Source organism: Ciconia boyciana, chromosome 9, assembly GCF_034638445.1.
Source record: "Ciconia boyciana chromosome 9, ASM3463844v1, whole genome shotgun sequence".
Lineage (NCBI taxonomy): Eukaryota > Metazoa > Chordata > Aves > Ciconiiformes > Ciconiidae > Ciconia > Ciconia boyciana.
The window spans coordinates 44611696-44632294 of NC_132942.1; the positions used below are offsets into that span (position 1 = coordinate 44611696).

The following is a 20599-nucleotide window of genomic DNA, read 5'->3' on the forward strand; positions in this document are numbered from 1 at the left end:
CAGATCGCTGCTGGGCAGGGATGGCGAGGCTGTGCGGTGCAGGGTGGACCCCGAATGGGGCTGGGGAGCTGTAAGAATTACACTCAGGAGAAGACTAATAAGCTGAATTTCACATTTCTTTGCAGCCAGGTCGCCCCCTCCCCAGCTCCCAGCAGTATCATGCCTTTGCCCCCTGCGGCAGACAGTACAGAGGCGTTTCTAGTGAGGAAGGAGAAAGAAACCCTTTCTGTTTCCTACAGACTTTTAAAAAGAGAGTCTTTAAAACAGGGCTTCACTCTTCTTTTTAATATAACCTGTGCCTGGGGCTAAAATCCTGGTGGTACCTTTTAAAAGGCTGCGCTTGACTTGTGCGTCACGTCTAATGCCCTGAGGTCCTGTATTGTAAAATCAGCTGGGAAATTCAGGACTTAGTTTTTATTCCTTCACCTACCTAACAGCGTCTAAAATTGCGAGGGCAATTTGCAGGTGGTGTTAAAGTTAAGGCAGAGGCAGCAGAAGCTCAAGTCCTTTCTCCGGGGGTTTCGGAGCAAGGGCTTGGTGGAGGGGCAGCGAGGTCGAAGGGATGCGCTGGGCGGGAATCGAGGTGGAGCAAAAACCTTTTGCTGCACAGCCCAACCTCGCCATCCCTCCGGCCATGGGAGCCGGGACACGGGGACACGGGGACAGGGGGACAGGGGGACAGAGAGCCCTTTCCAGGACGCCTCTCCCAGCCCAGCCCGACAGCCCTTCCCGCTAATCCGTAGGTGGAGCTCTTCTGTCATCTTTTTCTGCTTATGTTGCTAAGTAGTACCCAGAAATAGCTTCCCCGGGAGGAAAAAAAGTGCCTCCCTCAGCAGCTTTTGCCAAAGGTGAAATGCTCCGAGCATCCTTTGAAGAGCCAAAGCTGGAGGGCTTCGCCCCGGGGCTGCTCGAGGGGGTCGTTCTGCCCCTTCCTCTGCCCCCTCCCCACCGCAGCGTCAAGAAAAGGGGCCAAAATACCTCCCCTCCCTCCGCTGGCCCCCTCCCCGGCTGACGGCCGCTCTTTCTCTCTTTTCTCTCTTTCTCTCCAGGTCTGAAACGATGCGGCAGAGCCCCACCGGCGCTCGGGACCCCGCGCCGCCCCGGCCCCGGGGAGCCGCTGCCCCTCTCGCCGCCCCGGTGCCCATCAGCGGAGGACCAGGCCCGTGACGGAGGGACGGCAGCTCGCAGCGGGACGGGAAAACGGGGCTTTCTAGCCTTTCCCCCTCCTCGGTATCATGACTGGAGAGACCCAGCATGTTTACACCATCGGCGATACTGAGGCCGGCCCCAAAGACCCCGACAAGGACTTTGGCTTTGAAGGCTGCGGGGAGAAGGATGGGAGGGCGCTCGGTGGGGAGGGCACGTCCCCCTTCCCCGGCCCCAAGGACAAGGAGCCCCACAGCCAGCGGGAAGCCGTGATCCGGCCGCAGCAAGCGGGAAAGATCGATTTCAAATCCCTCCACCGCAAACCCAAGTTCGGCAACGACGGCACCTGGGAAGAGGTCAAGGGCAGCCCCCAGTCCCCCCCGGGGAAGGGTCGAGCCCGCGAGCGCAGCCGGCGCTCGGGGAAGGGCGAGCGGGGCCACCATCAGCTTTACCGGCTCAGCATCACTGGCGCGCGGCCGAACCCCACCATCGGCATCGCCTACCCCCAGCAGAAGGTGACCCCCCCGAAGAAGCCGGAGGCAAATCATGGCCCCGTGGCCGGCAGCTACCGCTTCCACGTGCCCAGCATCCCCCAGCGCGAGGCCGAGCTCCGGCAAGAAGACCTCGGCTTCGGCCGCTGCTTCCCCGATGCCACCACCGGCCGTACCTCCGCCAACTATACCTCACAGCCTGCTCCCCGCCACGGCCCCAAAGGGCAGCCCCCCGCTGCCGGCATCCCCCTCAAGAGCCCCGGCACCAATGGGCAGCTACATTATTTAGAGTTTCAGGCGAACGGGGCCGACGCCTGGCCTTCCCCGGAGAAGAGCTTTGCCGGTGCTAGCTACGGGGTCTCGGTGCAGAAGCCCAGCTCTTTCCCCGAGGGCGGCAAAGCCAGCGCCCACGGTCTGGGGGCTTTGCCGTGCCAGTACCCCTTCCAGCTGCTGCACGACTCGGGGAAGGAGCCGTACCGCAGCGATGCGGCGAGCCAGGAGTACCTGGACGTGGGGCTCGCCGCCGGCCAGCTGGCTCACGGCACCTTCGCCTTCCACTCGTCCTCCAGAGAGTGGCAAGAGGAGGTGCTGAGCGGCGGCTCCTACGAGAGCGTGTCCCCCGAGGGCAGGTTGTACGGCTTGCCCGCCCCACCACCGCCACCGCTGCCACCCTTCCTGCACCCGCCGCCGCCGCTGCCGGCCCTACACCACGGCCCGCTGCCGTGCTGCAAGGGCAGGAGCGAGCATCCCGCCGACCCCAATGGTGCTCTCTCGTCGTCTGGTGCTATTGACCAAAACCCAAGCACTTTCCAAGAAAACCAAGCTGTTTTTCCGTCTAGTTTACACTCGTCTAGTATGCCAAAGCCAGTCGGTAAGAGGCAAGCCTCAGCGAAAGACAGTGTCCCCAGCCCGCGGCTACTGGTCCAGAGCAGCCCTCTGAGAAGGAACATGCCACCAAACTCTCTCTCCCAAGTGCACTTTCCGAGCAAAGCCTATTGCAGTTCCCCCGCGGGCAGCGCCAGCGCAGGATCCGTGCCTTTCGAGACAAGCATTCCCACTACGGCACCCACCCACCCCAGGCTTGTGCAAGCTTGGGAAGGTGCCACTAAGGCGTTTTCTCCCATGGATCAGAATTCAGCACCTTATTCAAACCCTGTTGGAAACCAGTTCTCATTTGAGTGCCAGTCTGGCCCCGAGCAGAGGCAGCACAGGCAGAAAAATGCCAGGATGCCTTGGCAGCAAATACACCTCACTTCTGCAATGCCCGGTCAAAACAGGCTAGAGCTGTCGAGACAGATCACCAGCCAGAAGCTCCCCTTCCCCCTGGGCACGTCGGAGTGGCAAGGGAGCGGGAAAGCCCAGAAAGGGCCGCCCATAAGTAACTCTCCGGGGTATCACGGCAAAAAGCTCTTGACGGGAGAGAGCCTCGGGGTCCAGAGGGGAGACCCCAACTCGACAGGCGCTTTCTCTTTCGAAAGTGGGAAGGAGCCGGGGTCTCCCGCCTGCGATTCGAGAAGCAAAGCCCTCTTCTACAGCATGGGTCAAGCAGGTCCTCCTCCTCCTCCTCCCTCAAGGAGCTCTTCGGGCTCAGCGCTGGTCCTGCCGCCGTCGGCCTTGGTGGCTGCCTCGCCTTGCGAGTCCCCGCTGCCGTCCCCTGTCCCCAACCCCACCTGCGGCAGCACCTGCTCGTCGCTCTCCCCCATGTCCAGCAGCCCGCTCAACCCCGGCTTTGAAGACAGCCAGATGTCCGGAGCGCTGACCCCCTCTCCCTTCTTCCAGCACCCCTGCCATCCCAAGGACAGCAACAAAACCTTCCACCCCTCCGATGTCCTGAGCTCAGGCTCGCTTCATTACCACCCCCCGGACTCCGTCAAGGCCTTCCACTTCCCTCCCGATGCCCTGAAAGATGACAACCTCCTGAAATGCGCCCCGGCAAGCCCGTTCCACAAACCCGGCGTGGAGATGGCCAAAGGATGCTCGGATGGGCTGGACGGGGAGCAGCCTCCACCGCCATACTCCTCCCATCACTTGCTGGCCAGCTCGCTCAGCAGTGCCAGCCTGGACCAGCTGGACGTGCTCCTGACGTGCAAGCAGTGCGACCAGAACTACAGCAACCTCTCCTCCTTCCTGCAGCACCGCCAGTTCTGTGCCTCCCATCCCGCTCCCCAGGGAGAGGGCAAGGATGCTCCCCGGGCAGCCGAGGGGAGGAAAGTGCTCCCCCCAGAGCCCCCCAAGCCCCCCAGCCTGGGGCTCTCTCCGGACCCCCAGGCGCATTTGTTGGTGTTGAACAAGAGCGATGACTTCTTGCTGGATGGGGAAAGCAAAAGCGAGGGCAAGGAAGATGCTCTGAAGGGCGGCCTCTTCAATGGCCTCGCTACCAGCTCCTTGCCACTCACCGCCTCGGACCTGGACATCGACGACGCCAAGCTGGACAGCCTGATCACCGAAGCCCTCAACGGCCTGGGGTACCAGTCAGATAACCCGGAGATCGACAGCAGCTTCATAGACGTGTTTGCTGACGAGGAGCTGACGGGCGTGAAGGCGGCCAGCGGTGGGATGTCCCACAAGGCGAAGGAAGCCCTGGCCTCAGAGAGCAAATCAAAGCAGGCAACAGCGGAGGAGAAGGCAGCAGGCCAGCCCAAGGCCAGCTATTTGTACGAGGATGGCCACCCGGGTGGGGAGCAGGTGAAGAGAGGGGCAGGAAAGCAGCACCTTCACAAGGGGAGGGTGGCACGGAGGTTGGCAGCCCAGGATCCGGATCCCGGGGCAGCAGGAGCGGAGAGGACGGCCAGGCTGCGGGCGGGCAGGAAGAACAGCGTCCCACCGGCCACCACCTCCTCCAAGTCCACCTCCAGCCAAAAGCATCCCAGGAAGCTCAGCCAGGAGCCTCCAGCGAAGAGCGAGGTGGGACCAGGTGTTGCCACCAAGAGCTCCAAGCCACCCCGGTTCTCCATGAAGGACATGAAGAAGCGGAAGCCCCGAAGCGGGACGTGGAGCAAGGAGCTCATTCACAAGATCGTGCAGCAGAAGAACAAGCTCCACAAACTGCAGGTGAAGAGCAGCAAGCAGGCGCAGTTCCCCCAGGTCACTGAGAGGCTGGTGCCAGCCACCAAGGAGGGCAGGTTTTGGGAGTACGACTACGTCTCCGACTCGGATGATGATGGGGCAGAGTGCAGCAAGCTCCGGGGGAGGAAGAAGCATGGCACGGGATTCATCGGGAGGACCAAGTACAGCTTTAGCAAGAAACGCCCGGGAAGAAGCGAGAGAGCCAAAGAGAAAGACCCAGCCTGGAGCTACAGCCGGAAAAGGGACGGTCAGAAAAGGGAGGCACAGGAGCACAGGGGGGTCCCGAGGCAGGAGGATGCCGAGAAAGAGGATTGTCCCGCCAGAGTCCGCAGACGGAGCAGCCAGTCGTCTACTGGCAGCAACCACAGCCGTAGCGTGCCCGGCGAGATGGGCACTAGCCCGCCCTGCGCTGATGGGGCCGGCTCGGGCTGTGAGAAGGGAGGCACGCAGAGGAGGAGGCGCTCGGGCAGCCCGGCACACGTGCCAAGGACTCCTCTCAGCCTTCCCGAGGACAGGAGCCCAAAGAAGAGCCAGAAGAGCAAAGAGGACTTTTCCAGGGGGAGCAGGCGGTTTGGCTCAGCCAAACCTTTGCTAGCAGGCTCCAGGACACATCCGAGTACTGAACCAGATGTTGCTGCGACGGACTGTGCAAAGGAGGAGCCGTTACCGCAGCCCCAGGAAAGGCAGCTGCCCAGCACGGCCGCCTCGGGCAGGAGCCCCGTCGGGCTCTCCTGTAAGGAGGGAGCAGAAGAGCCCAAAGGAGCAGCAAAGCACACGGGTGAGGCAGGAGAACCCACCCTGGAGGCTCAGGACTCAGCCGAGCTGACCATGGTCAACCAGAGGCATCAGTTTGCCCCTTTCACGAGCGATGGGCTGAAGTACCATGCAGAAGAGCTAATTGCTCCGTCCCACGGCGGTAATGAAGCTAGTCCTGGCAATGTAAGTGCCGCCTACTCGGAAGCGGGCATCAAATACTTGAAGGCACACGGGCTCTGTGATGGTCGGAAGGACTATCCCACGCCGGTTGCCCCGTACGGGGGGGACGCAGTGGGGATGATGCTCACTACCAAGGCGCCCGATCCGTACGTCAGCAGCGACAATGCGTTTTTTGATCCCAAAGGCCTTCCCGGTCACTACGATGACAACATCTTCTCAAAGCCCCCAGCCTTGGGCTCCTCGCACATGGATGACATGTACTTATGCCGGGATGACATCAACACCAGCTCCTTCGAGCAGAAGCACGCCAGCATCTCTCCCTACGCCGCAGAAACGCCGCAGGGCAAGGTCTCCTCCCCTCTCAGCTTCGATTCCTCTTCAATATTTGGAGAGCTTCCCGTCACCGAGTTTGATCCACCGCTGTACGAGAGCGTTTCTGCAAGCAAGGACGGTTATGTGACAACATTTGCCTGCTCCGGCAATCCCTCCAGCAAGCCGCTGCCGTTTGAGCAACCGTATCCGCCGTTCATGCCGGAGAAAGACTGGTCCCTCATGGATGAGGTGGCTCCGATGCTGCCAGAAGACATGACTCAGTTCCACAACCTTTCAGTAGAGAAGCCACTAGCCAAGAAATTCCCTGAGGAAGGACCTGTCCCCACCAGCCAACTCTCCCTGCCGCTGCCAGACAGGATAACGGATTATAACGTGACTTTTATGAACAACATATCAGACGATGAGCTGGAGATCAAGCGATTAGTCACAGAGCTGGAAAGTGAACTGCAAACCAGCAAGCTGGATAATGAGGCATCCGATGCCCTTCAGAAACCCGAGCAAGACGTCACTGCCCATCTGCAAGGACAGGCGGCGGAGCAGTTCCCACCGCTGCCGGTCGAGCAAGAGACGGGCCAGGAGAAAGGACTGTTTTTGGCAGATGAGCTGGGCAGTTCAAGCCTCTGCGTCGGGGAGAGGCTGGAGGGCGAGAAGCCAGCCGTTGAGAGCAGCCGTGGGGACTATGAGAGACCCAGGGAGCCCTGGCCCTGCCCGGTGGAGCTGGGCTCGCTGGAGGCAGGGGTGTGCACACCAGCCCCGCTCACCACAGACCGTTTCTGCTCCAAAGACAGCGGCGAGCAGCTCCAGGGAGCTGTGGCTGCCAAGGAAAGTGACCCTGGAAAGACGGAAAATGGGTCTTCCTCCAAAAGTCTACCTGGCTCACACACGCCAGACCAAACGCAGGCTCCCGTCTACACAGACCCCGTGACAAAAAGCTCCCCTGTTGTCACCGTGTTCCCCAAGACCCTGGAGGCAGCAGAAGCGACCAAAGATCCCCTGCCATCCCTGCCGTGCCAGCGCAGTGCCGAGAGCTTCCCTGTGCCGGGGAAAGCAGATGAAAGCTTCGTTGATGCTGCAGAGCTGGAGAAATTTGATGCCCATCTTCCAAACCGTAAGCCTGAATTTGGCTTTCAGCAAGGTCGCGCCCCAGCCTTGGATCTTGCCTTTTCGCCTCACATCAAAGAGGTCCCAGATACAGACGAAAGGCCCGAGTCACCCAAAATGGCAAAAAGTGCCGTGGACTTCAAAGGAGATGGTGGTGGGTCGGCATTGATGGAAGAAACAGAGGCGAGGAAGAGCCCCACCACCTATCCAGCCCCCAGACCCGGTGACAAAGCCAGCAAGCAAAAAGTGCTGCTGTTTGATATGCTGAGTCTGCCCAAGGAGAGCAACTGTGGCTCCCAGAAGATGTTGGCATCCCAGGAGACGGCTGCCAACCCTCTGCAGCAGCTCCAGCTCTTCGTTGCCCGAACGGTGAAGAGCAACGAAGAGGAGCTGTTGATGCCGTGCTTCCCCATGCTGCTTGCTCCCAGCCACCCCTCTGCAATCGCCCGCGTCCAGCCGGAGCAGAAAGAGGATAGTGGTGGTGCCTTGGAAGGGGAAAATCGGACATACTGCACTGCCCAAGGGGAGGGGAAAGTCCCCGTTGGAGGCAACGTGGAAAATATTGCTGCCCCAGCGAAAGAGGCTGTGCTTTTCGCCAGTGCATGCGAGCAGCTGGAGTCCTTCGGTGCAATGGGCTCTTACCGTGCAAAACAATCCACGTTTGCGAAGCCGGAGCTGCAAAATAATGTAACGGAGCTGCAGCACTTAGCAAATGAACATGCAGAGCCGACTGACATTAATATCTGTGCAGATGGTGTTTCCCAAGAGCGTAATGACCTCTCGCCACTCAAAAACACAGCGGTGACCCCACTGCCAGGGCAAGGAAAGAAAGCTGATCAGCTCATGGAAGAGCAGGAGCAAGATAAAAACAAAGCAACCTTGGCATTTAAAAAACATGAGCAATCCCATTTAAGCCGTAGTTTGCTCGAGAAAGAAACGCTGAGCAGTGCAGCAGCAGAGAGGCTGGAAAGGAATCAGGGGGGGCAGGGGGCACAGCCCCTGCGCAGTGCTTCCGCGAGTCCCACCAGCCCTCCCGGTCCCTCCGAGGAGGATCTCCACCAGGACCACCACTTGGTGCCGGAAACGAAAGCCGCTGCAGTCAGTGCTAAGGTTCCCAGAGAAGGAAATGGCAAGAAGAAGTCCCTCAATGGCTGTCACTACACGGGTGAATCTCTGGCTAGCTTGCCCTTGCCGACCAATTTTCCTCACCCCAAATGCTTGCAAAGCGGTGGGGCCGAGGGAGGAGAGGTCTGCAGCTTCAGCGCTCAGGTCTCAGATGAGAAGGAATATGGCACGTCCCTGCTTAACGCATCGAGTTCATTCGTCATGAAGAGGTGTCCTCCTGAGGCCAACAGCCATCACGTCCATCACCCCACCATGGGCCCGGTAGAGCAAGGGACATGGAAAAGGGCACCCACCTTTCCTCCCTCACTGCATCACCGCGGGGCTGTGCCGATGGAGGCGGTCGAGGACGGTCACTGTCACCTCCCCGATGGCGTTTTGGGTAACTACGGACCACCTGAAAGAGAAGGGCCGGCAAGACCTTGCGCTCTGCTGCACACTGATGGTCTGGTGGGCTCTGCCTTGGAGATGGATGGTCCCCAGAAACTGCATGGGAAGGACTGCTCTCTTCCCTGCTCGCCGCCTTTCAACCAAGAGGGCGTTGGGAAAGAGGTACCCGAAAACGCCGGTGCTGTCCTGTCAAGCTCTCATTTTCAAGAAAACCAAGCATGCACCGTCACAGATATGGTTGTTAACTCCATTCCTCCAGAAACCCAAGATTACCCAACCCAGCCCACAACAGATCTTCTGCCGATCAGAGAAAGAGAGGTAAACCTGAATCAAGTGAACAAGCTTGAAAGCTGCTCTGATGATAGAAATAAGCATCAAAGTGAACCAGAGGCTTTGTCCAATGCTTTTGTTGTTCAGCAGGGGCCAGCTGCTGTCAGTAGAGGTCTTACAAGGACTGGAGATCTTGGTCCTGCTGAATTAAATGGCCACGAGTTTTCAGAGGCAGCAGAGGTGAGACTTGGTCTTTCCAAAACCACAGAGAGCGGAGGAAACGGTTTAAAAGGGGAGAAACCCAAAAGCCATGGGGCTGGAGAAGCTGGGAGTTGTGTGTTAAACAGTATGGGCCAAGGAGAGGGCAACACACCTAACAGCACTCCAAACCCTTCCCAAAATGAACTGCATAAAGAAAAGAAGCCAAATGGGCTCCCGGTGACCTGCGACATTTGTTCAGCCACTTTCCGGTCCAAGCCTGGCCTGACCAGGCACAAAGCTGTCAAGCACCAGGTGAAGAATGGTGGCATGCCACAGCCCAGCAAGACTCCCAGGTCCACTTTCATTCCTGCAGACAAGACATCGAAAGCAGCCCAAAAGGTGCCCAGGAGGAGCCTGAAGACTTCGGTCAAAGACAAAACCTGCAGCTCACAGATGCCGACCACCAACATTGAACATGTCCCCAAGAGAATATGCCCAGACCTGGAGAAAGACCCCAGCATGCAGATGCAAGAAGTGGTCAGCAGAGTGCTCAGCGACCTCAGCGTGATCTCCTTCGAGATGTCCCAGGAGCTGCACCGCACACGTGTTCTGCAGAGGGAGATGAAAGCAAAGGGACCGCGCTTGGAGACGAGGGGAGCAGGCGAGGCGGCAGCCGGGAAGCTGGACTCGGGACGGCAAGCCAGGAAGGGAGAAAAGGGCAGAAAGAGCCAAAGCAAAGATCCTGGAGAGGTGAACGGCAATTCTGAAAAGAAGCTAAGCAGGAAAGTGAGACGAAGGAAAGCAAAGGTATTTCCCAGCAGAAATGAGCCCGATGGTCCGTGTGAGCTGGAGAAGAACGCAGGTCCTCCCTCTGCTGTCCTCAGCTCCGGTCTGCCCAGGATCATGGAGGGCTTGCATGAGCCAGGTGGTTGCATCTCCACAGAGGAGCAAAATAGGTCCAACTCAACCCAGCACTCTCAAAAAGCTAAACAGTCCCCTTGTGCAGCTGAGCTGGCAGAGGACCTGGGCGACAGGATTGTGTCTTCAAAGGAGATGGTCAGCAAGGAGTCAGTAACGGGCACGGTCGCCTGTCCTGGAGAGGTGGAAGATCCAAATGGAGTGGAAGACACACAGGCTTGCAAAAAATGGGTTAGCAGGTTTGTGAAGCAAGTGGAGAAGGGATTGGGCAAGGTAGGCAAAGAGCAGCATCGTGGTGCTGATGGCACGGAGGAGATGGATGCTGAGACAGGAGACAGTCCTGCAGCAGGCAGCAGCACTGGGAACCGGAGCAGTGCCCCACAGGGTCCCATGGCTCCCACTGAAGAGGGTCTGCCCCTGGAGACATGTGATTCAGAAACGACCCAAAAGGCTCCTGGGCAAGGCGCTCTGCAGACCGTGCCAGGGACCAGCCCTCCTCCTGCGGAGCCAAAGCGATGGGCGAAGGCAGACGTGCCACTGGGCAGAGAGCACTGTGTGGAGAGCACGGCCGTCTCGGACCTCCAGAGCTTGTTTGATGATGACTCCACATTCTCCCAGCTGTTCCCCCGGGATGACCAGTTCATCCGGAGAAAGTGCACACGGGTGTATGGGAAGCGCAGCAAGAAACCCAAGCCCGTCACCGAGGTAAACCTCCAGCCAGCGGGTGCCATCGACCTCTTCACGATCCGATTAGCTTCTGACCTCAGCGAAACCAGCTCTTTCTGTGTCACCAGGGAGGACCCTTGCGAATATGAAACCATCTCTGTCGACGACGCCTTAATGCTAAACATGTGTCACAGCAGCAAGGCGAAGAGCGGAGATGCTCCTCCCAGCGGATCTAAAAGCATTGCACCGAGGTCAGACTGCGAGAAGACAGACCAAGGGAAGGAGGACATTGACCTGGAAGACAACATGCTAACCTTCTTGTGCCAAAACAGCCAAGTGGACAACGTCCCCAGCTTGAACATCTGGGGAAGTCTGGAGAAGGAGGGAGAAAGCCTCTCTGCCGAGGACATGTTTGAGCCTCTGATGGACCTTGAGGATGAGCACTCACTCCGAGAAGCGAGCTCCGAGCCCCCTGACCTGGCGGAGGAGCCCTACAATGGCAAGGCTAACGAAGATTCAGACTCTCCCGAATTTCATACCATCGACATCGAGATGCTGAACGCAAAGCTGAAAATGAGAGACATGTGCTTCTTCGGCCCTTGCGAAGATCTTCCTGGCCATGGGGAGGACAACGCTGTGAGTTTCAAGCCAAAGCCGGGCCAGCACAGCAAGCACAGAAGTAAGCTAGAAGATGGGAAGCTGGGGAAAAACCGCAGTGAGATAACCATCAAGGCCAAAGACAAGCAGTACAAATGCAAAGTCTGCTTCCAGTGGTTCCTGACGTTAGGGGAGCTGGACTTCCACAAGCTGTCCCACAACCCCTCCCCTCCGCCTACCTGCTACATGTGTGTCCAGCGCAAATTCAGCTCCCGGGAGCAGCTGAGGGACCATCTGAAGGAGAAGCACGCCAAAAACAAAGCCGGTCTGTGGGCTTGCGGGATGTGCCTGAAGGAGATCTCTGACGTCTGGATGTACAATGAGCATCTCCGGGAGCACGCCACCCAGTTCGCTCGCAAGGGGCAAGCACAGAAGTCCGTGATGGGCCTGCCAGCCTGCTTCGGTGAGGACAATGCCGCTGTCACCCACTTCCTCAACACCATCATGTATCGGAAGCCCAGCAGGTCCGCCCGGCATGCCGACCCCAGCAGCAAGCATGCGGTTAGCAGAGAGAGCAAGAGCCCCAAGGAGCTGCCTCTCGAGCAGGAGGCCAAGGCGATGAAAGACCCCTTGGAAAGCAACGTCAAGGCGAAGCCACCTGCGCCCAGCTCCTCTAAAGCATCCGCCAGTCCATCTCCAGAGCACATGGCAAAAAGCGAAGGCACCCCAAAATCTGTCCCCATGCACCCAGACTGCAAGGATCCTTCCAGAGACTGTCATCACTGTGGCAAACAGTTTCCCAAACCCTTCAAGCTCCAGCGGCACTTAGTCGTGCACAGTTTACAGAAGATTTACTTGTGCCACAAGTGTCCGATGTTCTACCAGGAGACCAAAGAGCTTCGAAACCACCTCAGCCAGGAGCATGGGATAGTGGAGGAGCAGGAGATCAAGCACACCACCCTGTACGCCTGTGAGCTCTGCGCAGACGTCATGCACGTTATCAAGAAGTCCTTCATCTGCAGCATGTGCAACTACACCTTCTCCAAGAAAGAGCAGTACGACCGGCACATGGAGAAGCACCTGGTGGGAAGCAACAAGACTTTCAAATTCAGAGGGGTCATGAGGCCTGGTGTTGCCTCCAGAGAGGGCAGGGAGAAGGTGAAAGAGGACTGCTCTCTCCGGGAGGGCATGCCGCCAAGCAAGAAGAGGAAGGTTGCTCACCATGGCAGCTCACTCCCGCGCAGTTCACCGGTCCACCTGGACCACGCTAGTGACCTTCAGCTGGTAGAGGCTGCAAGCCCCAGCCTGCAGGCTCCTACTGACTCCTTCCCTACAGCGCCCGGTGACCCAGGAGCGCCTCTGACCCAACCCTCCATGAAAACAGAAGACCTGGTGGGTGACTTCTCTGACCTCCTGGTGGAGATGGAGAAATCCCAGTTTGACAACCTGCCTCCACCACCCTGCCTCTCCCCATCTTTGCCACAGGCTGCGGCGAGCAGTCCGGAGCTCGGCCATATCGCTGCCCTGTCTATTGAGGAGCTGGAGAAAGGAGCGTTTGATGGGAAACCACTTCCTTTCTTGGACTCACCTGAGTTTACCGTTGACCTTGCTGGGTTGGCTTGTAACCAGGCCACAGACCAAAAACTCTCTCCTCCACACCTGACCGAGAAACGTGGCTACACCGATGCCCATGAAAGAACAAGCGTAGGCAACAAAGACGAATATATAGCGGGTGCCCTGGAAAATCCCGGTGCAGCCACCGACGCCGTGGATGGGATCCCATTTCTCCAGCTTGCCAAGAAAGTCTCAGAGCTTCCTTCCCCGCAGGCAGAGGCTCCACCGGCCAAGGAGACCCACAGGTGGGGCAACCCCAGTGCCAGCGACGCCTGTTCTTGGGAAGGTGCATCTAAGACCACATGTCCAGAGGCTGCCCACCACCCCCTGCCCCTGAAGGACAAGACAGCATCACCCACGCTGAACAGGGCTGCCAAAGATTCAACCCTGCAGAAGAAGACTGCTGGTAGCCATCCCGGCAGCGAGGTGGCTCCCGGTGCAGGCAGCCCCGGCGGCAGCACCGAGGAGGGTCAGCAACCCATCTCGGGGAAGGAGAAAGCCGTGCCTGAGGCTAAGGACAGCAGCGCTAATGCCAAGGACCAAGGCAGCAACCCAAGCAAATCCACCGGCCACCAGCCCAGAGCCGAGGCAGCCAGCAACGCCGTGAGACACGGCCACGTGGAGCCGAGCAAAGCTGCCGGCAAGCTTCACCCCAAGAGGAGGAAAGAGCACAAGTCCTTGAGCCACCGGAGCAGCTCCGGCTCCCGAGAGAACATGGAGGGAGACGGGAAAAAGAAAAAAGCCCGCACCCCGTGCCCAGGAAGGAGCGAGAGCGCCAGCGAGCTCAAACGCGCCGGCTGGAGCAACACCGAAGCCTCTGCCCTCTCCCCCGGGAGGAGGGAGACGCACTGCAACAGACTGGTACCCAAGCCCAAAACGGGCACCCAACTGAAGAAGATGGTCCTGGACACGTACAACCAGAAGAAGGGGGAGCTCCGTCACGCCAACGGGGACGTGAAACGCAGGAAGGCCATTCTGGGGAAGAGCCTCCACCAAGTGTTGGCCAAGGGGCCGGCACCATCCCCGCGCGGCTCCTTGCACGGCCCGCGTGCCGCCCGGGGTGCCAAGCCGGCCAGCTCGGCCAGCTACCGCACCGCTGAGTCCCAGAACAACCTGCTAAGCCAACTCTTTGGGCAAAAATTAACTAGCTTTAAAATTCCTTTAAGGAGAGATACTTCAGAGTAATTTATGGAAGTGACTTATGGTGATCCTCAGCTGCTTTCATGGGGTTTGCAAGGGAAAAATTATCAAAGCATTAAATTCGTTTGTGTAGCATGATTTCTCTGTCTAGCTTAAATGAACTTGCACTGCAGCCTCTGTGAAATAGTTTGCTTTGTGTCTACTAATCTACTTTAATTCACCTGATTTATCATGCAAATGCTAGAACTTTGATGTTGCTGATGATTTTCGTGAACTGAAATTGTAATCGCTTTGGGCAGACTGAATCGTCGAGAGCAATTGCTTTATTGCAGAAGTGCTGAGGTTATAAGGATACTTGCAAATCTCAGACCCTTTTGAGACTGTGTCTGTGTTATCTTTGTACAAAGTACTTGAAGAGATGAACTTCATTCTGTAGACGTCTTATTCATAAGGTGCAGTACACTGTAGAAAGCAAATTTTTTTTTTGAAGATTTTGCACAAATAATCCCGTACAATTCATTTAATTGGGAGCTGGCCTACGAGATGATACAATTAAAAAAAAAAAAATTAAATTAAGAATCGAGTGTCCTATATTTTGACAGCCATCCCTATGAATTTGTTTCTACATCGTCAAGAGAATAACGAACCGGCTCTGGGGCTGCCGGGGCTGTCGGAGCCCTTCAGAGGATGCTGCCACTCTTTGACCACTGTAGACGATGTAACCGGAGGAGAGCCGCCACCGCGAGCAAACTGCACCTTGACACTTGTGACAAACTCTGATTTTTTAGGGGTTTTTTTTTTTTGTCTGAGTGTGTGTGTGTGTGTGTGTTTTCTTTTTGGGGGGGGGGAGGCGTTGCGCAACGACAAAACTGTGCCAATTTACCGCACCTAACCGGTACTGTCCGAGTGCCCTCAACGGTATCACTTCTAAACTATCTTACTGTATTGAGTTAGTGGCTATATAGATATCCGCTTTTTACTATGCAGTTACTGGTGCTATTCTTCTTTTGTAATGTGAATACAGACTTCCTTGATTGCAAAATAAAAGGGAACCATTAGGAAGTAGCCGTTACCTGTAAAAGAAAACAAAGCAGGAAAAAAAAAAAAAAATCCAACTTTAGGGTAAAAAAAATCCTGTATGCTGGTACTCCATAGTGTTGAAAAGGTTACGTCACGTTAAACGAGCACGTTATACAACCGAACTTTTGAATCCGGAAAGAAATCTCAGGTGCAAACGAGGACATGGAAGATAATTAAAAATACTATTGAAATACTCCCAAGTCAAGGAGGTGAAGTAATGCACTGATGTGATATGAACAGTCAGAGTACTTTGCGTCTGTCCTGCAATTATTTTTTGTTTTGTTTTAGATTTAAAAGGAAAAAAAAGAGGCTTTATTCTGTTAATATGTATCTTTACAATTCTTTGTATTGTATAAAAATATTGTAGGTAATTTACCTTGGGTGCAATGTGTTCTGTCAAAAGTTTTTATTTTGATATTTTGTCAGAGAAGCAGAGAGAGAGCAGGAAACGCCGTTTTATGATGTTGTATGTGTGCTTTTAAAGTGCCTCTTTAATATTGTTAAATAAAGTATGAGATGAAAATATGGGGTGGTACTGTAAAATCATACATGATTAATCTTTTCAAATATATTCCAATATTTTCACAGAAATTTCCTATCTGTGTGATGTTTGTGGGATGTTCCTCCCTGGCTGTGTCCTGTACCCTGTGGTCCCCTCCTCCCGCGCACATCTCGAGCCAAACGATGGTATTTCTAATTGAGAGTTGGGTGCTCTGTACATCTTCCTGGTGTCCTCTGCAAAGTGGCCGTAGGAGGACGTCGGTGCTGCCGCTGTCACCTTGCAGTCATTTGTAAAGCGGTGGAGCTTCTCAATGGTGAAGATGCTTGTGCATCTCCTCTTCCCCACTGCATCTTGCCTGAGTCCTACTCACGACACGGGTGTCATGGTGATGGTGATGGCCCAGTTTGGTCATCACCCATTGGTGATGGTGATGGCCTCGTTTGCTCATCACCCATTGGTGATAGTGATGGTGATGGCCCACTTTGGTCGTCACCAACTGGTGATGGTGATGGCCCACTTTGGTCATCACCCATTGGTGATGGTGATGGCCTAGTTTGGTCATCACCCATTGGTGATAGTGATGGTGATGGCCCACTTTGGTCGTCACCAACTGGTGATGGTGATGGCCCACTTTGGTCATCACCCATTGGTGATGGTGATGGCCTAGTTTGGTCATCACCCATTGGTGATAGTGATGGTGATGGCCCACTTTGGTCGTCACCAACTGGTGATGGTGATGGCCCACTTTGGTCATCACCCATTGGTGATGGTGATGGCCTAGTTTGGTCATCACCCATTGGTGATAGTGATGGTGATGGCCCACTTTGGTCGTCACCAACTGGTGATGGTGATGGCCCACTTTGGTCATCACCCATTGGTGATAGTGATGGTGATGGCCCACTTTGGTCGTCACCAACTGGTGATGGCCCACTTTGGTCATCACCAATTGATGATGGTGATGGCCCACTTTGGTCATCACTAGTGATGGTGATGCTGATGGCCCACTTGGGTCATCACCAATTGGTGATGGTGATGATGGCCCAGTTTGGTCATCACCAATTGGTCCTCAAGCTGACCTCTGCCAGCACAGCGCTGAGGTCTGAAGGTAGGAGGCTGACACAAAGCCAGGCATATTATATTCTTTAATTACTGTTGCAATCATAACATTTAAACGCTGTCAATGAGAGATAGCTCCTAACTGCAGGCTAGAATCCTTGCCACTTGGGGCTTGTAACTAAAACTGCAGGATTAATTTGATTAATTGATAGAATTATTTTCCAAACTACTCTTTTGTTTATGGAGGCTTAAAATGCTTGCTGCCTGCACCCTCCTGGTGTGTTGCAGAGAGGAGATAAAGTGGCTGAAAATAATTAGTATGGCTTAATTTAGGGGAAAAAATAACCTCAAAAGAATTTTGCAGAAAATTTAAGGCAGCACATTTTACTTTGTTTTGGCAGGAAATATTATGGAGCTGGAAATGGGACTTTTATGTTTTCCCTCTACTATATTTCACCAGGGCAGCAAACCTACAGGGCGGAGGAGTATTTCATGCCTGGGTGTTCCTGTCGCTCTCCCGCACCTCCAGATTCATAACCTGGGCACCGGGAAATGAAGTCCCCCGGGAGCCACGGGTTTGCTGCAGGGGATGGGACCTGTCCCCGGGGCCCTGGGCAGGGTGCGGGGACGCCGTCCTAAAGCAGCACCGGCCACGAGCAATGCTCGCCTCGGGTACCGCTCCCTCCCCAGGGTCCCCAGGGAGACGCTAGCATCATCCCGCAGATCTTAAAGCTTTTAAGGCTGAAATATTTAATTCTTCCCTTTCCCCTCTAAGTGAGAGTGGGGGTTTTTTTTCCCCCCATCCTCTCCTGCCTGCTCTCACCCGCATCCCCCTCCCCTGGCCTCAGTGCCTGCCGAGTGGGCGACCCCCCCATCCATCAGCTCCCCTCAGCTCCCTGAAGCCCCTGGGTTTGCCGAGTCCGGCGTTATCTGGCAGCGCTTGTCACTCGGAAGATTGCAGGCCCCCGTCAGCGTAATTCCAGCGAGGAAGGCAAAGCCGGGCGGCTTCTCCCAGCTGCAGATTAACTCGCTGCTCGGCGGGTGCCAGCGGCACGGGGGGGGAACCCACGGGAGCCGGCATGGCCGGGGGTCCCAGGGCTGCACCCCACCAGGATGCACGGCTGGTCTGCACCATCCCCGGCCCCAATCCACACCCTCTGCCGATGGGGATGACCCCGCAGCCGGCCCCAAAGGGGTTGCAGGGTGGCTGGGTTTGAACGGAGGGTGCCTGGCGTTGGACGGAGTCCCTTAGGGGATTTCTCAGCTTCCTGCCACCACCCTAAATTCTCCTCAAGCTGCTGTTTGCTCTTCAAGCCCCTCCAAATCCAGCTGGCCTTTCTTCTCAGCCGCACACCCAAGTTTCTGAGCTGGAGGTGCTTTAAGCCTCTCCGTAAAGCCCAGAGGATAACGGGATCCACCATGGTTGTCACACTGCTAGCAGGGGCTAAAGATTTATAAATTCTTTTTTCTTGCTCTTGAGGCAAATCTGGCCGTTCCTTGCACAGCAGGAATTTAAACCCCAGCTCCCACGTCCCCCTGGCCGTATGTGCGTGATGGGGACCACACGTGCCCGCGGGCTCCTGCATCCCTGATGCTGAATTGCCTTCAGGCGGGGAAACGCCGAGCCCGGGCGGCTGCGGGGTGCGGGGACGGGAGTGCTGGGGGAGCCGGGGAGATAACGCAGGAGCGAGGCACCCACCGGGGGGCTGCCGTCCTGCCAGCAGCGATGCCCCTCGAGCTGCAGCCCAGCTTCGCTGCCCGACGCCCAGGGACGAGAGGGTCAGTCCTTTTGTGAGTTAGAGCATCATCCCTATAGCAGGAGATCAATGGCAGGGGGGAAATAAGCACTGAGAAATCCCAGCCTTGAATTTGGGGCACAGGGGCCGCTCATCTGTGATTCCCACCAGGCTTCAATAGCATCCAGCATGATTTTGCATCATTTATTTTAACTCAAAAACCTTCGTGCTGCCACCGCAGCTCCCGGGAGCCCTGAATGTCACAGCAGCATCTCTGCACAAGCCGTGCCCAAGCCGTGCCCGAGCTGTGCCCAAGCAGCGGAGGGACATGCCCAAGCCGTGCCCAAGCCATGCCCAAACAGCGGAGGGACGTGCCCAAGCCATGCCCAAGCCGTGCCCAAGCCGTGCCCAAACAGTGGAGTGACGTGCCCAAGCCGTGCCCAAGCCGTGCCCAAGCCGTGCCCAAGCCGCAGAGGGTCCTGAGCTGCCGGCAACTGCCGGAGGCTGAGCCACAGGCAGGTGACAAGTGGCACCCAGGGCCAGGTTCCTCTGCCGGTAGGTGACAGGGCCCCTCCACAGCGCACCCAGCACCCAGCCCCACGGGTCCTGGTCTGCCCGCAGGCAGGGGCACCAAGATGCCATTCCTCCTTCTTGGGGCAAAAGAAAAAAAAACCCTAAAACATGACTTTTTGCAGCTGGAAATAGCTGTTTCTGCAGCCTTGGCAGAGCCGTGCCAGCGGACGGTGCCACCGGCTGGGGCAGCCCGTGCGCCCACAGGCACCCAGACCCCCTCGGGGTGCTCAGCGCAGCACCCAGCATCGCTGCCACCCACACCTCGCCCATAAATATGGCCGAGGCAGCGCCTTAGCTTTTTCCATTTACATTCCTCCGCCGACACCTCCTTTCCCTGAGTCTCTAATAATATCACCCCAGATTAATTGGCACTAATACAAATGTACACAGCTCCATAAAAAGATGTCACCTCGCTCACAATGGGGGAAACGGCTGCTCACGCATTATCTCTGCTCTGCAGGCGTGTAATTCACTCCTCAGGAAAACATGCTATTTATTCTGTTACCCTATAACAATCTTTCTGCAAACACAATGGGATCGGGGAGGGTAAAAAAAAAAAAACAAAACACCCAGCCATGCCACTGTCACCAGCACCGTGCCGGTTGTCCCCACGCAGGGGCACCCATGGGTCCCCTGCATGGCGGGATGGGATGCGCCGGGTGATGGGGCAGGGAGATGCGGGGCTCGGGGACGTCCCCACGCTGGGGATCCAGCCCTCGGCCCGGTGGTGGTTGATGCGACGGCAAGTTCTCAGGCCTGGGGGGGATCTAAGAGGCTTTGGGATGGTGCCAAAAAGCTAATTAAAAGGACACTGGCAAGGAATGCGCAAGGGGAAGGACTGCAACCTGTTTCCCCCTCCCCGGATCTGGGCTCCACTCCCCGGGGCAGGGCTGCATGCTGGCGTTTGGCTAGCTCGAGGCTTTTTTGGCTTCTTATGGCAGGGGTGAAATGCAGCCCCCCGAGGGTGTGACAGCAAGCGGGTTCCGTCCCTCGGCCCCTCGAGGGATGTTGTCGCTGCTTCTTCTAGCACAAAGAGCTGGGAATAGCCAACATCCCCCCGCTCCATTCTGGGGAGAGGAAATTTGGGCGCCTTATTTGTGTCCGCTCACCCCCAGCCCCCCAGGTCCTTGCAATTATTGGTGCTGCATTTAATTAAATGGTTTGTCTAATTGTCTCAGATAAGCAAATGTGCCGGGTAAATAACACGAGTGCTGTGAGCTGTGTCGGCGAGCGATGCCATGGATGTGCCGGAGGAGCCGGCTGGGTCTGCCGCGCTGCACCGACCCCCAACCCCAAAACACCCGTGGCCGTGCTGGGGGGGGAGCAGGATGGAGACCCCCGAAAGCAGCAGAACCCAGGCCCTGATGGAGTCAGCGCCCATCACGGCTGATGCAAAGCAGAGGCCACTCACGTCTCCTTGGGCCGGACCCCGCAAAGCCGTCGCGGGCTGGCGCTTGATTTCATCGCGCCCGTGAGTCGCGACGGGGAAGGGAAAGGCTCTGGAAGTAGAGCTGCCTGCCCTGGGGTGTGATGGTCTCCAGGAAGGCTGCAATTCGGGGCCAAACAAGGTGAAGAACGCTGTCAGGATCATTTTGGGGGGCAGCCGGCTAAGCGGGAGGAGAGCAAAGCCTTGTCCTCAGCAGCATCTCCCTCCCTCAATG

General features: G+C 56.7%; 1 protein-coding gene across 8 annotated transcripts in view; it reads left to right on the forward strand.

Annotated features, from left to right (window-relative positions):
- Positions 1 to 15232, forward strand: part of ZNF469 (zinc finger protein 469) — a 70948-nt gene extending 55716 nt beyond the window's left edge. For all 8 annotated transcript variants that reach the window (XM_072873432.1, XM_072873436.1, XM_072873435.1 and 5 more), the window contains one exon: positions 1050 to 15232. In XM_072873432.1, the coding sequence (XP_072729533.1) occupies positions 1236 to 14036 (12801 nt within the window). In that variant the 5' untranslated portion in view covers positions 1050 to 1235 and the 3' untranslated portion in view covers positions 14037 to 15232. The remainder of the gene's footprint in view (positions 1 to 1049) is intronic.
- The last annotated feature ends 5367 nt before the right edge of the window (positions 15233 to 20599 follow it).